The following is a 15,304-nucleotide window of genomic DNA, read 5'->3' as shown; positions in this document are numbered from 1 at the left end:
TGGGTGGCATATTGGCAGCAGTTTTTCAGACCACTGATTCCACTGCACCAGGAAACTAGGGTCGCTGTCGCCTCCACCAAACCTCCCACATGAGGAGACCTTTGAGGAAGTAGAAGGCTAGGGTGGACAAAGAGGCTACCCCTTAAATTCCTATTTTGTCTTCATCTGCAGACAAGGCAGTCATTCCTCCACCACCATAGAAGACCAGCAATTTTTGTCAATTCCAGGACCTTGTGAAGAGGGTGGTGGGCACTCCCTAGATACCTCTTGCTACGGTTAAAGACTCACATCACAAACTCCTGGACATTTTGCAGTCAGTGACACCCACTCAGTTTGTGCTACCCATTAATGAAGCACTTCTGGATCCAGCAAAGACTGTGTGGCAAACTTCCGCCACCATACCACCAACTGGTAAATGGGCAAATAAGAAATATTATGTAGCCCCTCCTCCCAGGGACTCAGAATTTTTGTTTTCCCACCCCTCACCAAATTCTCTGATGGTAGATGCTGTAAACATGTGGGGTAGATAGTATTACTCTTTGCCTGCTCCTTATGAAAAGGTTAGACCTTTTTGGATGGAAGGGCTATTCATCTGCAACCCTCCAATTTTGGATCACCGACTATCAGGCAATCATGGCCAAGTATGACTACACAAATTGCAACAAGTTCAAATCCTTTATTGAACATCTTCCCAAGGAGCATAGAGAACACATGCAGGCCATCATTAAGGAGGGTCCGTTATTGGCCAAAACCTCTGTCCAAGCATCCCTAGATGCTGCAGATGCTGCTGCTAGATTCATCTCCGGGGCAATTGTCATGCAAAGGGTGTCACGGCTGCAGTTTTTGGGATTCCCAAGGGAGATTCAGGTTGAGGACCTCCAGTTTGATGGTCAGATGCTCTTCTCAGGAACTATGGACAAGTTCTTGCACATGCTGAAGGATTCCAGGGCCACATTGAGGTGTCTGGGTATATACACTCCTACAAACAAGAGGAGATTTAGCAAGTCTTAGACTGTCCACAGATTACACCTGGCTCAGTTCTCTGGTTTTCACAGAACCACTGAATCTTCTAGGAGGGGGGAAAAAAGGGATTCCAGAGGAAAAGAGCTTCCCACCATCCTTCAGCTAGTACCCAGTCATCATTAAAACAGCAATTTTGATGGGTTGATTGAAGGCTCAAATCCTCCCTTGCCTGTAGTTTGCAAGCTGTAACCTTATGCCCACTTCTTCATTTTGGAGACCACCTTTCCCATTTCCAACTGGCCTGGTGACCTATTTCAACAGACAAGTGGGTCATGGAGATTATAATATTGGCCTACATCATCCTCTTCATGTCCCTTGCCACCACCTTCCCCATCCCTCTTCAGGGACCCCTCTGACAAGGCTATACTTAGTCAAGAAGGACACTCCCTCTTTTATTTAGGAGCAGTAGAACCAGTCCCATCCCCTCAGAGAGGGAAAGGGTTTTACTCAGAGTATTTTCTCGTGCTAAAGAAGGATGGAGGGTGGAGACCAATTGTAAATCTAAGACAACTGAACAAATTTGTAAAGTCTCAAGAGTTCCTGATAAGTGAAGCAAGGAGCAGGTCATCATAGGCTCAAACAGAGGTCCCAGCAGGTATCTAAGTACCACGTTGAGATCCCAAGACAGAGAAGGATGCTTAACCAGGGGGTAAAGATTCTCCAGACCTGTAATAAATATCGAGGACATATGGTATGCAAAAATAGAAAACGCCTCTAGTGGGGAATGAAAAGCTAATATCATGGCGAGGTGAACCTAATAGATATAACTGATCCAATTTTTGTAAGTCCAGCAGATAATCTATGATGACTGACAATAGGGCAGTTTCAGGCACAAAGTGGTGATGTTCTTGGAACCTCTTCCATTTCTGAAGGTAAGTAATTCGAGTTGACTCCCTTCTACTGTTTGCAGCTCCTGTGTCATATGGCAGCTTGCACCTTTGTGACGAGGCATGCAAGATAGTGCCTCCATTGCTTTGAGGCCTGGTTCAGGAGGGCCTGTTCCTCAACCAGAGGCAGCTTGGACAAACAAGCAGGTTACGGTTTCTCTCCAGGTGAAGAACTCTCTGTATTGGTGGAAAGATGAATGCAATGTCTGCACAGGTGTCCATTTCTCCTCCCAGCTCCAACAATAACTATAACAATGAATGCATCACTGTTAGGGTGGGGAGCATACTTCAATACACTCACAACTCAGGGCAGATGGTCGCTGTAGAAAACCAATCTCTATATCAATGTGTTGGAACTGAGGGCAGTCAGGAATGCCTGTCTTCAGTTCCTACCCCTCATCAAGAGCAAATTAATCAGAATCATGATGGATAATGTGGCTTGCATGTTCTATATCAACAAACAGGGATGCGCAAGATCGCCTTCCCTGTGCATAAAAGCTATAAAGTTATGGAACTGGTGTATAGCCCATCAGATTTAGATCTCAGCCGTTTACCTTCCTGGATGCCACTATGCTCAGCAGATGCTTCTCCCAGGACTATGAATGGGAGTTGAACTCGCAGATCCTTCATGGGATATTCCAGAGGTTGGGACTTCCACAAGTGGACCTGTTCACCACATCCAGCTGAGAAAGTGCCCTTTATCCTACTCAAGAGGAGATCTTGGTCACCTTTCTTTGGGAGACACCTTTCTCCTTCCTTGGAGAAAGGGTCTGTTCTATGCATTCCCTCCAACACAAACAATTCCAAGTGTGATGAACAAGATAAGGCAGGACAAGACCAGGGTTATCCTCATAATGCTGACCTGGCCAAGGTAAGCTTGGTAACCTTACCTGCTTCACTTGTGTCCCCAACTGGCACTCCAACTTCTGACCCTCCCTCATCTCCTCTCCCAGGATACAGGTTGTGTGCTTCACCACAACCTGGGGGTCATCCATTCTCCAAGCATAGCTCCTAGATGGTTCACAGGATTAGACTCCACCTGCTTGACAGGAGTACAGTAAGTAATACTAACTACACAATAGAAAGAAGTCAATTCCAATTACTTACCTCCAGAAATGGAAGAGGTTTCAACCACTGGTGTCATGATCATTGCCTTGTGCCTGTGTCTCCATTTGAACCTATGATGACCTGCTCCTTGCTTCACTTTTCTATGAAGATACCCTTTCTAGTAGCTATCATGTCAGCCTGCAGGGCTAGAGAAATTGGAGCCTTGATGTCAAGACCACCTCTCCCCCCAATTTACAATATTTTTCAAGGACAAGGTCTTTTCTATAACTGCACCCAAAGTTCTTACCTAATGTTCTGTCAGATTTCCAACTTAACCAGTCTATTTATCTGCCAGTATTATTTCCTAAACCACATAAATCTCAGCAGTAGACCTCCCTTCGTACATTAAATGTATGACGGACTTTTATCTAAATAGGACAAAGTAATTTCAGAAATCACCTAGACGTTCTGTCTCCACTGCAGAAAGATCAAAGGAGCCCACAGTCTCTTCGAGATGCATCTCTGGATGTATTACTGCTTGTTATGATACAGCTGGTGCTTTGCTTCCCCAAGGATTATAGCTCATAATACAAGATCACAAGCAACTTCCACGGTGTTGCTCAAAAACATACCAGCGTCTGAGATATGCAGAGCTGCTACATGGACTTCAGTGCATATCTTTTCTAAACATTTTGCTTGCTCCACACACTCAGATCTGATGCAGTACTTGGATCTGCTGTATTGTCTTCTTGGATCTGCTGTACTGTCTTTAGTCTTGGACTTGATTCCTAAGCTCCCTCCTCCCTGTGAGGATACAGCTCCGGTGTCACCTGAAATGGAGCACCCATAGGGACACTAATCGAAGAAGAAGAAGAAAAGGTTACCCACCTTGTGCAGTAACAGTGGTTTTTCGAGATGTTTCCCTCTATGGGTGGACCTGCCCTTCTTCCCCCCTGCTTTGGACTGTTCTTGTTGGACATTCAGATAGAGAAGCCGAACAGACAGTGCTAGTGGAGAGAGGCACATGCACACCTGAAGTGGGGCATCCATAGGGACACACATTTTGAAGAACTACAGTTGCTGTGCAAGGTGAGTGACTACCTTATTTTTCGCTAGCACTAAATGCACATAAAATGTAGATGCATGCACACATCAAGCTTTGGGACTGAAAGCTTACTGTCAGAGTCCAAGGTCCTTTTACAGTGTTTCAAAATCATGTCCAGTAAGTATATAATATACCCCTAGACTACCGGATATCCTGGATTGATGCTAGCATTTGGTTAAAGTTTTGGAACAGTTTGTATGAAACAAAATTTTTGCTACACCAAAGCTGCTCGTATTCCAAGTGAAGCTGGCAGGCAATGAAAGTGGTCTCCAGTTTATAGATCAGAGGACTAGAAATTGTATTTGACAACTTTTTGTAACATCTAAGAATGCAATTTAAAATCACTGATGTGGAGTGATTTGAAGAATCTGTCTTTGATCCTTGAATCTAAGCGGATGGAAAGAAACTGTAAATAATTGATTGCATTGGGACCGCCTGACTATGTTCAGCATTATTTTTAATTGCAAAATGCTGCTTAGATTGATTACTTTTTTTCTCCCCATCCCTCTTCAAAATTCATTCTTTCGTCAAGCTATCCTGAGTTTGAGATTTTATTTTTCTCTTGCAGAGTTCTCGTCTTACGCAGTCTTTAGGAAACCCTATGTGTCAAAGTCCCTCCTGTACCCCCATCAGTGGGTCTCCAGGACCCCCAAAAGCCTGCACATCATCCCGCCAAGTCAACGGAAAAATTAACTGGTTAGTTCTTCTTTTCTTATAGGTTGACCAATCTCATATTTGGGATTATTCTGAGTAATTTTTATAATTAAGACATTTGTGATAGTGGCTGAGAATGTGATCATAGGTGAACCGTCTCTCTTTGAATACAATTCATGATGTAAAGAAGCAAAATAAATGCACATGCCTGATGGGGGAGAAATATTTTTGAAGATAGATATTAGGTTATATATTGCGATCTACATTTTGTAACTAAAAATAGCATTTAATGTTGCATATTTTGCAGAGGATTTGTTGCAAAGTGTTACATATAGCTTTATCTTATTTTAATGGCCAGTGTTGCCCACAAATCCAAATGCATGTAATCTTTAAAGGTAACCTACAAAGGTTTATTTTTCCACCTTAAAATTGGATTTGTGACCTTTTCTCATTTTTATCATGTATAAAGAGAGCATGAAAGACACTTTTTCTGCTTATATTTCAACCGCTGAAATATCAGAAATCAATCATGTCTTCCCTAGTGGTACTGAATGACATCTTGGACCTCAGGCTGTTGAGAGCTCTCATACTGTAATTAAAGTAGTGGGGAAAGGGTATTGAATGTTTAACACACTCTTCCAAACAAGTGCTTGTTAGATATGGGAGTTAAAAAAATAAAACTTAAGTAGCCTATAGGACTCTTCTCTCCGCTGCCCAAGTGTGTCTTTTTGTGATGTCATTAATGTTGCTAGTTCTCCAGTCACCTTTATTGTTTGGTGAGGGCCAAGTTACTCTGTCCCCCAAAGTCCATGGGCTGGGAGCGAAAAGTTCACAGGTAAGAGGCAAATGTTATGGTCTGTACAACTCAGAATGAGCCTCTTTATTAGTAAAATTTTAAATATGCCATTTTAAAGACAAAGATTTTAAAAAAAAATGTAAATGCATTTATGAAACCGTCTGTCTGTTGTCCACTAACTTATCACTCAGTGTATTCCTCCGTGACCAGTCTCTTCTCCCTTGTCTTCCCTGCTTGTGCACCTGCCATCTGCACACACACTTTTTTATGAATGTTTCCTACCTGCTGCTCCACTTTGAGAATCATTCCCATCCACCTTCCCCCTTACATATACCACTTGATAATTTCCCTCCCCTTCCCCCACCTCTGGGGATTTCTTCACCTATTTTCCGCCTCCAGTTCTCTGGAGAATGGGCAGTTTAGAAGCAGATGCTTTCATTCATTTGATCCTGTGGGGACAAGTCAGTGGTGGCAGCTGCAAAGAGCGGGAAGCCTGGAAAGAAGTCCCCTTTGGCTCAGGGTGGAGGGACTGGAAAAGACTAGGCCAGGTAGGCAGCAGAGGGAGAGAAGGGGTCTTCTCCTGTGGGTTCAGAGGCAGAGACAGGGTAGGGAAGATGGGAAAGGAGACTCCTTTCGGCATGGCCTGTAAGGTGCTCTGACCAAATGCTGGTGGAGAGAGGAAGGTCTCAGCTGCCTGGTCCCAATCAGGTGCAAGCTACCTCCCCAGCTCTCTGCCAGCCCACTTTGATCACAGCAGGCAGGCAGCTATGGGTAATAGGAAAGGGTTTAGGGGCTGGATCTGGGGTGTAGGCCATGTGTTTGACACCTGTTCAGTAGTCTTCCAGTATGGACAAGACCTGAATTTCTAATGCGAAAATTTTTGTTTTTGTTTTTAAATAAACCGAACCATTTTTCAGGCCTTTCATCCTTTATAAAGAAGCCCAAAATGGTAAAAGACTAATATTTTTCCTTTGCTGGTTGCCTGACTATGGAGTTGCATCCTGTGAAATCTATTTGTGTCAGCATGCAGTGCTCCACCTTGATTCAAGTAGCCTCTGCTAAAATAAAAAATAGTTCTTACTGTAACCTCTTTTGGGGTTGCAGTTAGCACCATTTTATGCTAATCAGCTACACCATTCAGTTTCTGGCAGGTTGCTAATTAAATCCTCATTTGGGGAAAGTTTGAATGCCTGTTACTGTTACTATGAGGATTGCACATTTCTTGGATTTATATTTTAGTTGTTGCTCTGAGTGAGGTGGGATGTATTCCATTTTCAGGTTTAGCTGCTTACAAAACAGGTTGCCAGTTTTCCGTTGATGCTTAGTTTTAATAAATAGAAGTATTCTGTTGATTGCTAATTTTATTCAAAAGTGCCTTAAGCTTGCAGGTGTTGCTGATGCGGTTGGATATATCCGATCATGTTTTCTCCTTTTCTTTTCTTTTCTCTTTTCTTTTTTCCCCTTCCATCTCTTCTATGTTTACATTGTATGTATCTGGATATATAAAAGCTATTTTTCCTTATACATTTTTCAAGTGTCCCGTTTCAGCTTTGTTTCTATAGAATTTGCATTACTAGCATTTCATATGCACTGGAATTAAGCATCAGAGGTACAGATCCTTAGAGCTGGATAAATTTATTTTTCAATTCAGCCAGCAAACCAAAAAAATCAGAAAAAAAATTTGGTTAGGGTAAAAAAAATCTTGATAATTTGGCAGCAAATTGGAAAAGTCTGATACAGATCATAAGGAACATTACATTCTGGTCAGCTTCAGAAAACTCTGTATGTGCATTCATCCCCCTTGTGTAACCTTTAGCTCTGTGGTTAGGGCACTTCCTTGGGATGTGGAAGAACCAGGTTGAATCCCCATTCTGGAGCAGAGACTTGAACTCAAATCTCTCCCCTCCCAGGTAACCGCCATCACCTACAGGCTATTCTGGGGTGGGTTGCTCTCAGTCTCTCCTGTTGAAGCTGTTCCACTTTGTGTATATACTAAAAATATATATTGAAGCAGAGACTTGAAATCAGGTGTCACCCCTGCCATATGAGACCCTTAGCCACCAGGTTATAGACTATTCTGCTCTCAGTCTCTCCTGTTGAAGCTGTTCCATTTTGTATCAGAAAGACAGAAGATTTGAATCCACATCTCATACCCCCCAGCTGTGTGTTTTAATCACCAGGCTGTAGTCATTTTCTCTTTCTTGCCCAGTGAGTATTTAAGTATTTCTACAAAGTGAAACAACTTCAGGAGGAGAGATTGAGAGCAACCCACACCAAAATAGCCTATTGGTTAGGAGGCTCACTTGAGAGGGGAGAGTTTGAGTTCTGATCACTGCTCCAGAGTGGAGATTCAAACATACCAGGTAAATACCCTAACTGCTGGGCTAATGGTTATAAGGGACAGTCAATCTCTCTCACTCCCACTCACACAGCTGGCCCTGAAAAACATTTTCACAGCCAAAACTAATCACGTCAAATTGACAAATAGTTTTGGGTCAATAAGCACATTCTAACCGCTTTGTGAACTTTCCCCAGTGACCTGCTAATAACCTTCCCTATGTCTTGCAAGAAAGCACATGCATAGTACTGAAAGGAAATTGAGTTTCCACATTTACACAGTCAGAGACTTTCCGAGACAGTTGACCTTGCATTGTCTAGGGCAACAAAATATGAACTAGAATCTGGGCTAACAGTATCTAAATCCTTCTCTTTGAAATGTAAGCTCTAACGAACTAGTGAGTTGAAGGTGAAAAGGCTATGCTTTATGCACTACATATAGAGATGGGTGATTTTTTTTTTTAATAAATATTTTATTCACTGAAAAATGCAGTTGTGTGTGTATGGAAAAGTGAGGGGCGTTGCCTGGGTTTTTTCATGTAATCACTCATCTGAGTGCTAGCTAACCTTTTACCACCCCCAAACAACTACATATAAAAGACCTGTTAATATTGTAATGACTTTGTTAGACGTCTATGCCTGTGCTTTTTTTCAGGGAATGTTTGTTTTTTGTTTCTAATGTTTTATATATGTAAAGATTTAGAAGTGTGGATTTTCCAAGCTGTCCTATGTATTCAAATGCAGTTAGTGTTCTGAGGAAGAAAGTGTGATACAGTGGTCAGAAGGGTAATAGAGAGCCTCAGGATTCCTCACATATGAACATAAAAATGGCCACACTGGGTCAGACCAGTGGGCCATCTAGCCCAGTATCCTGTCTTCCAACAGTGGCCTATGCCGATGCTTCAGAGGGAGTGAACAGAACAGGGCAATTTATTGGGTGATCTATCCCCTGTCATCCAGTCCCAGCTTCTTGCAGTCAGAGGTTTTAAGAACACCCAGAGCATGGGGATGGATCCATGACCATCTTGGCTAATAACCACTGATGGACCTGTCCTCCATGAACTTATCTAAGGGCTTGTCGACACTGGCACTTTACAGCACTGCAACTTTCTCGCTCAGGGAGGTGAAAAAATACCCCCGAGTGCAGCAAGTTTCAGCGCTGTAAAGTGCCAGTGTAGACATACACCAGCGCTGGGAGCTGCGCCCCTCGTGGAGGTGGGTTTTTTTAGAGCACTGGGAGAGCTCTTTGCTGCGACCACACAAGCCACATTAAAGTGCTGCCGTGGCAGCGCTTTAACGTTGCCAGTGTAGACTAGCCCTAATTCTTTTTTTAACCCAGTTTATACTTTTGGCCTTCACAATATTCTCAGGCAACGAGTTCCACAGGTTGACTCTGCCTCGTGTGAAGTACTACTTCCTTAGGTTAGTTTTAAACCAGCCTCCTGTAAATTTCATCAGATGACACCTGATTTTTGTGTTTTGTGAAGCAATTAATACTTTTTCCACACCATTCATGATATTATAGACCTCTATCATATCCCCCCTCAGTCTTCTTTTCCAAGCTGAATGATCCAAGTTTTTTTAATATCTTCCATTTTTCTAATAATTTTTGTTTATCGTTCTCTGTACTTTTTCCAATTCTAATATATCTTTTTTGAGATGTGGTGAGCAAAACTTCATGCAGTATTCAAGGTGTGGGCATTCCTTGGATTTATATAGTGGCATTATGGTATTTTCTGTCGTCTTATCTGTCCCTTTCCTAATGGTTCTTAACACTGTTAGCTTTTTTGACTGCCGCTGCACATTGAGCAGATGTTTTCAGAGAACTGTTCACAAGATCTCTTTCTTAAGTGGTAATAGCTAATTTAGACCCCATCACTTTGTATGTATATTTGGGATTATGTTTTCCGATGTGAATTACTTTGCTTTTATCAGCATTGAATTTCATCTGCCATTTTCCTGCCACTGGTCTGCCTTGGTCTTAACTATCCTGAGTAATTCTCCATCATCTGTAAACTTCGTCACCTCCAGTGTTTGCCCCTTTTTCCAGATAATTTATGAACATGTTGAAAAGAACTGGTCCCAACAGATCCTTGGGGACCCTGATAGTTACCTCTCTTCATTGTGAAAACTGACCATTTATTCCTACCCTTCGTTATCTGTCTGTTACTGATCCATGTTACTAGTTACTGATCCATGAGAGAACATTCGCTCTTATCCCATGACTCCTTATTATGCATAAGAACCTTTGGTGAGGGACATTGTCAAAGGGTTTCTGAAAGTTTGAATACATTGTATCCACTGGATCACCTTTGGCCACATGTTTGTAGATACCCTCAAATAATTCTAATAGATTAGTGAGGAATGATTTCCTTTTATAAAAACCATGTTGACTCTTCCCCAACATATCATGTTCATCTATGTCTCTGATAATTCTATTCTTTACTGTTGTTGCCACCAATTTGCTTGGTACTGACGTTAGGCTTATCCACCTGTAACTGCCAGGATCACCTCTAGAGCCTTTTATTAAAAATCAGTGTCACATTAGCTATCCTCCAGTCACCTGGTACAGAGGCTGATTTAAGCAGTAGGTTACACACCACAGTTAACTCTTCAATGACTACCATCTGGTCCTGGTGATTCATTCCTGTTTAATGTATCAGTTTGTTCCAAAACCTGCTCTATTGACACCTCAATCTGGGACAGTTCGTTAGATTTGTCATTGAAAAAGAATGGCTCAGGTGTGGGAATCTCCCTCACATCCTCTGCAGTAAAGACCAATGCAAAGAATTCATTTATCTTTTCCAAAACAGCCTTGTCTCCCTTGCTTTGACTCTAATCCAGTTATTTAACCTCTTTTTGCTTCCTCTGTAAAATATGAGTAATATGAATCCTCTAAGGTGTTTTTTAGCTGAAGAGTGTTTTGAGATCCCATGATAAAATGTCATATAAAATGGATATTCAGGGCCAAAATCTCAGCTATTGCTGAGTCGGAGACATTAATAAAAGTACAAGAGTTGGAACAGTTGAACATAAGTTTAAGGAGTTATGTGGATTGAGGTTCACAAGTTCCACGGATAGCTGGCAGTATTACCTGATCAGCTAAATATATATCAATCATAATTTCTCTTATATGTTTATCCCTGGCTCATTTCCTAAGAAAATCGGTTTGGATTCCCAACTTCAACATTCCCAGCAAGAATGTAAGATTGCTTTTATGGCAATAGACAGTTCATTGTGAAGTTGCAAGATAAAATGGTATTGTCTTAACACAGTCTGTTCAGGGTGATGTGGAATACTATGCTGCTAATAAGTTAACTTATAAAGGTCATTCTTGTTGTGTATATTTAAAGCAGGGCAGAGAAGTAAAACGATAATTATGAGTAAGCAATTTCTTTGACAAGGAAGATTAGCTTAGTAGTGCTATGCATTGCTACAGTGCAGACTTAGGTTCACTTTGTGGTGTTCTAGTCTTTTCCCCTCTCCCTGGGTTGGTGGGGACATGGAAGAATTGTGAGGCAGCATGCTTACCTTCAGAAAGTAAGGTGAACCTCCCATTCAACAATTTTTCTTGCTGGCTGAGCAACAGTTGTCATGCTCTGGAGGGGGTCCAGTCCAACAAACAGAAAGGTCTGTTGAAGCACAGCAGAGCTGTGAGGGGGGACAAAGTTGCAAAGTGGTATAAAGTGAAAGAATCATCAGGTCACAGAAAGACTTGGATGGATCCTGTTGTCACAATGGAGTTTGAGTTTGTGACCAGCTTCTATAAGAGTTAATTTAAATACAGTCCCTTCACATAAGATTGTTAACATGTAGTTCCTAAATTAGTGGGTGTATTGTGTTCTGGCTTTGATAGTGAGTCAGTCTGTAACATCCTGAGGTGAATGGTGTTCTTCAGTGTAGATAGGACTGTTTACATAACCTAGCCAGTCAATTCTCCTCCCTCCCGGATATGGGAAGACATTCCAAAGTGCATTGCATGAAGGGGAAAAACCCATAATCCACTCCCTCAGTCAGCGTGGGATGGCTGCTCAGATGTTTCCAGAATGTATGGGTACACACACAGCTATGTAGCATGGTAGGTGTGCATAAGCCAGCAACAGCCGACACAAGGTTATGTCAGAAAAAAGACTGCTGTATAGTCATGATTAATAGTAGATGAGTGTATGATAGTCTGTTTGTAGTTAACACAGTTCTGTCTTACTATTGAGGGAGCATTAGTATTAGATTTCTAATACTCCATGGAATCTTTTCTCACAGTCAAATTACTATTTAACCGTTGGAGTAAAAGGGAGGATGCCCGGTTTTAAGTGCATCCTGCTGACTGGCAAATATAATTAGTATGTGTCTGATAACTGTGAAACCTAAAATTATTGAAAAAATTGGGTTTGTTTAATCTGGAGAAGAGAAGACTGAGAGGGGACATAAAAGGTTGTTACAAGAAGGAGGGAGAAAAATTGTTGTTCTTAACCTCTGAGGCTAGGACAAGAAGCAATGGGCTTAAATTGCAGCAAGGGCATGTGGCGGGTTGGATCACAGAAACGTCCTTGGGGTTGCCAACTGATGTGCCAAAACTACTACTTCCCCTGCTTTCCCTGCAGCTTGGGACTCCAACACCCTGTCTTGCTGAGCCAGACATGCCAGTCTGCTCCAACACAGACCCAGGGTCTGAACCACGTGCCCCAAAGCTGCAGACTTAACTGAAAGCAACTTAAGAAGTGTTCCTGTCCTTAACACTCAGTTGCCCAACTCCCAATGGGGTCCAAACCCCAAATAGATCCGTTTTACCCTGTATAAAGCTTATACAGGATAAACTCCTAAATTGTTCACCATCTATAACACTGATAGAGAGAGATGCACAGCTGTTTGCCCCCCCACACACCCCCCCAGGTATTAATACGTACTGTGGGTTAATTAATAAGTAAAATGTGATTTTATTAAATACAGAAAGTAGGATTTAAGTGGTTCCAGGTAGTAACAGACAGAACAAAATGAATTACCAAGCAGAATAAAATAGAACATGCAAGTCTATGTCTAAGAAAACTGAATACAGATAAAACCTCACCCTTAGAGGAATTCCAGTAAGCTTCCTTTTACAGACTAGTTTCCTTCTAGTCTGGGTACAGCAATCACTCACACCCCCTGTAGTTACTGTCCTTTGTTCCAGTTTCTTTCAGGTATCCTTGGGGGTAGAGAGGCTCTCTTTAGCCAGCTGGAGACAAAATGGAGGGCTCTCGCACAGGCTTAAATAGACTCTCTTGTGGGTGGAGACCCCCTCCTCTCTCCTTTGCGAAGTCCAGCTACAAGATGGAGTTTTGGAGTCACATGAGCAAATCACATGTCCATGCATGACTCAGGTTTTTACAGGCAGCAGCCATTGCCCACATGCTATCTTGAATATCTCCAGGAAGACTTCTTATGTGGATTGTGACCTTCCAACATCCATTGTTCGTTAAATGCTTTTTGATTGGGCATTTAACTTGCACATTCTGTTCTCAAGAAGCTGATCAAATGCTTTACAAAGGCTATTTAAAAATCAAGCAAGTACACAGCCAATATTCATAACTTTTTGAATACAAAAATGATACATGAATACAAATAGGATTAATAGATTCAGTAGATCATAACCTCTACAGAGATCTGTTACATGGCATATGTAGCATAAAACATATTCTAGATATGTCATATATACATTCATAAGCATATTTCCAATAAAGCCCTATGGGGGGCACCGTCACAGGGCGGTTTAGGTTGGACATTAGGAAAAACTTCCTAACTGTCAGAGTGGTTAAGCACTGGAATAAATTGCTTAGGGAAGTTGTGGAATCTCCATCATTGGGGATTTTTAAGAGCAGGTTGGACAAACACCTGTCAGCGATGGTCTAGATAATACTTAGCCCTGCCTTGAGTGCAGAGGACTGAACTAGATGACCTCTTGAGGTCACTTCCAGTCTATGATTCTAATTGTTCTGCTACACTTGGCACTGGTGAGGCCCCAGCTGGAGTACTATGTCCAATTTTGAGCACCACAGTTATAAAGGGTGTGGCAAATAGGAATGAGTGCAGAGCAACAAAAATGATAGGTTTAGAAGACCCGACCTGTGAGGAAGGGTTGGAAAAACTGGGCATGTTTAGTCTTGAGAAAAGACAACTGGGGGGCAACCTGATAAGTCTTCCAATATATTAAGGACTTTTACAAAGAGGATGGTGATCAGTTGTTCTCCATGTCCACTGCAGGTAGGACAAGAAATAATGGGCTTAATTTGCAGCGAGGTAGATTTAGGTTTGATATCAGGAAAATCTTTCTAGCTAGAAGGATAGTTAAGCTCTGGAATAGGCTTCCATGGGAGGTCATGGAGTCCTCATCACTGGAACCATTTAAAAACAAGTTGGACATATGCTTGTCAGGGATGATCTGGGTTTACTTGGTCCTGTCACAGCACAGGGAGCTGGATTTGATGATTTCTCAAGGTCCCTTCCAGCCCTGCATTTCTGCGATTTTATGACCTTCAGTATTCATTTCCAACTAGATGCATAAGTAGCTGAGCATGTTTCCCCCTAAAGAATTATTAGAAGCTAAGTTAACAGGAGCACAGCTGTAGTAAGAACCCAAACTGATAAAAATCATTAACTGCCTAAGAAAATACCTGAAGGTGATCTGACAGCACAGCCATCACAATGCAGTATTAACTTTTACCCCTCTCATGCTGAGTGAGGCTCACTGTCTTATTTATTTATTTATTTATTTATTTGGTTGCAGTTTGCACACAAGCCACTCCAACAACATCTCTCTGGCCAGTTTGGAAGCTGAGGAGATTCTCAAACAGAAACGACTGGATAGCCTGGCTACTGTACCCTCCATACCAGACAACAGCTGTGTTGCAGCTAGAATCCGCCCCATTTGCAGATACAAGAAACGCAAGCTGGTCCGAGCTAACACTGTCTCTCTCCTTAGCAAGAAGGTAGGTACAAACTCTCAGTGAGTTTAGCCACATGGCTGCTAAAATACAATCTAGCCTGCGTTTTTTTTTATTAAGTCTAAACACAAAGGAGTACCCCCTTCACTCCCACGGTCTCCAAGTGCATTATAAACATCCCTCTGAGAGTAGATGATACTCTATTTTGTTGATTTAGTTCAGGGGTCTCAAACATGCGGCCCGCTAAGCTCACTGCTTCCCTGCGGCCGCAGGGGGAGGGGGAAGAGAGAACGGGGATGCGCGGCCAATGGGAGCTTCGGAGGAGGTACCCGCAGGCAAGAACAGCTCACGGAGTTCTCTGTTCCCCCTCCCCCCGTGGCCGCAGGTGCCTGCCTTCCCGGAGCAGAGTGGCACGGGGCCAGGGCAGGCAGGGAGCCTACCCTAGCCCCAGTGCATGCCCCTGCCACCCCGGAGCCGCTCAAGGTAAGCGGCGCCGGGCTGGAACTCGAACCCCTCCTGCATCCCACCCCCCTGTCCT

The 15,304-nt window shown here is 42.6% G+C and overlaps 1 protein-coding gene across 14 annotated transcripts in view; it reads left to right on the top strand.

The window, feature by feature from the left end:
• Positions 1-15,304, top strand: part of LOC140907905 (KAT8 regulatory NSL complex subunit 1-like) — a 147,126-nt gene that overhangs the window by 84,566 nt on the left and 47,256 nt on the right. For all 14 annotated transcript variants that reach the window (XM_073334933.1, XM_073334934.1, XM_073334928.1 and 11 more), the window contains 2 exons: positions 4,631-4,758; positions 14,610-14,811. In XM_073334933.1, coding sequence (XP_073191034.1) covers positions 4,631-4,758; positions 14,610-14,811 — 330 coding nt within the window. The remainder of the gene's footprint in view (positions 1-4,630; positions 4,759-14,609; positions 14,812-15,304) is intronic.

The sequence above is a fragment of the Lepidochelys kempii genome, chromosome 2 (genome assembly GCF_965140265.1).
Source record: "Lepidochelys kempii isolate rLepKem1 chromosome 2, rLepKem1.hap2, whole genome shotgun sequence".
Classification (NCBI taxonomy): Eukaryota; Metazoa; Chordata; order Testudines; family Cheloniidae; genus Lepidochelys; species Lepidochelys kempii.
The sequence above is the reverse complement of the archived record's forward strand: the minus strand, read 5'-3'. Positions and strand labels throughout refer to the sequence as shown.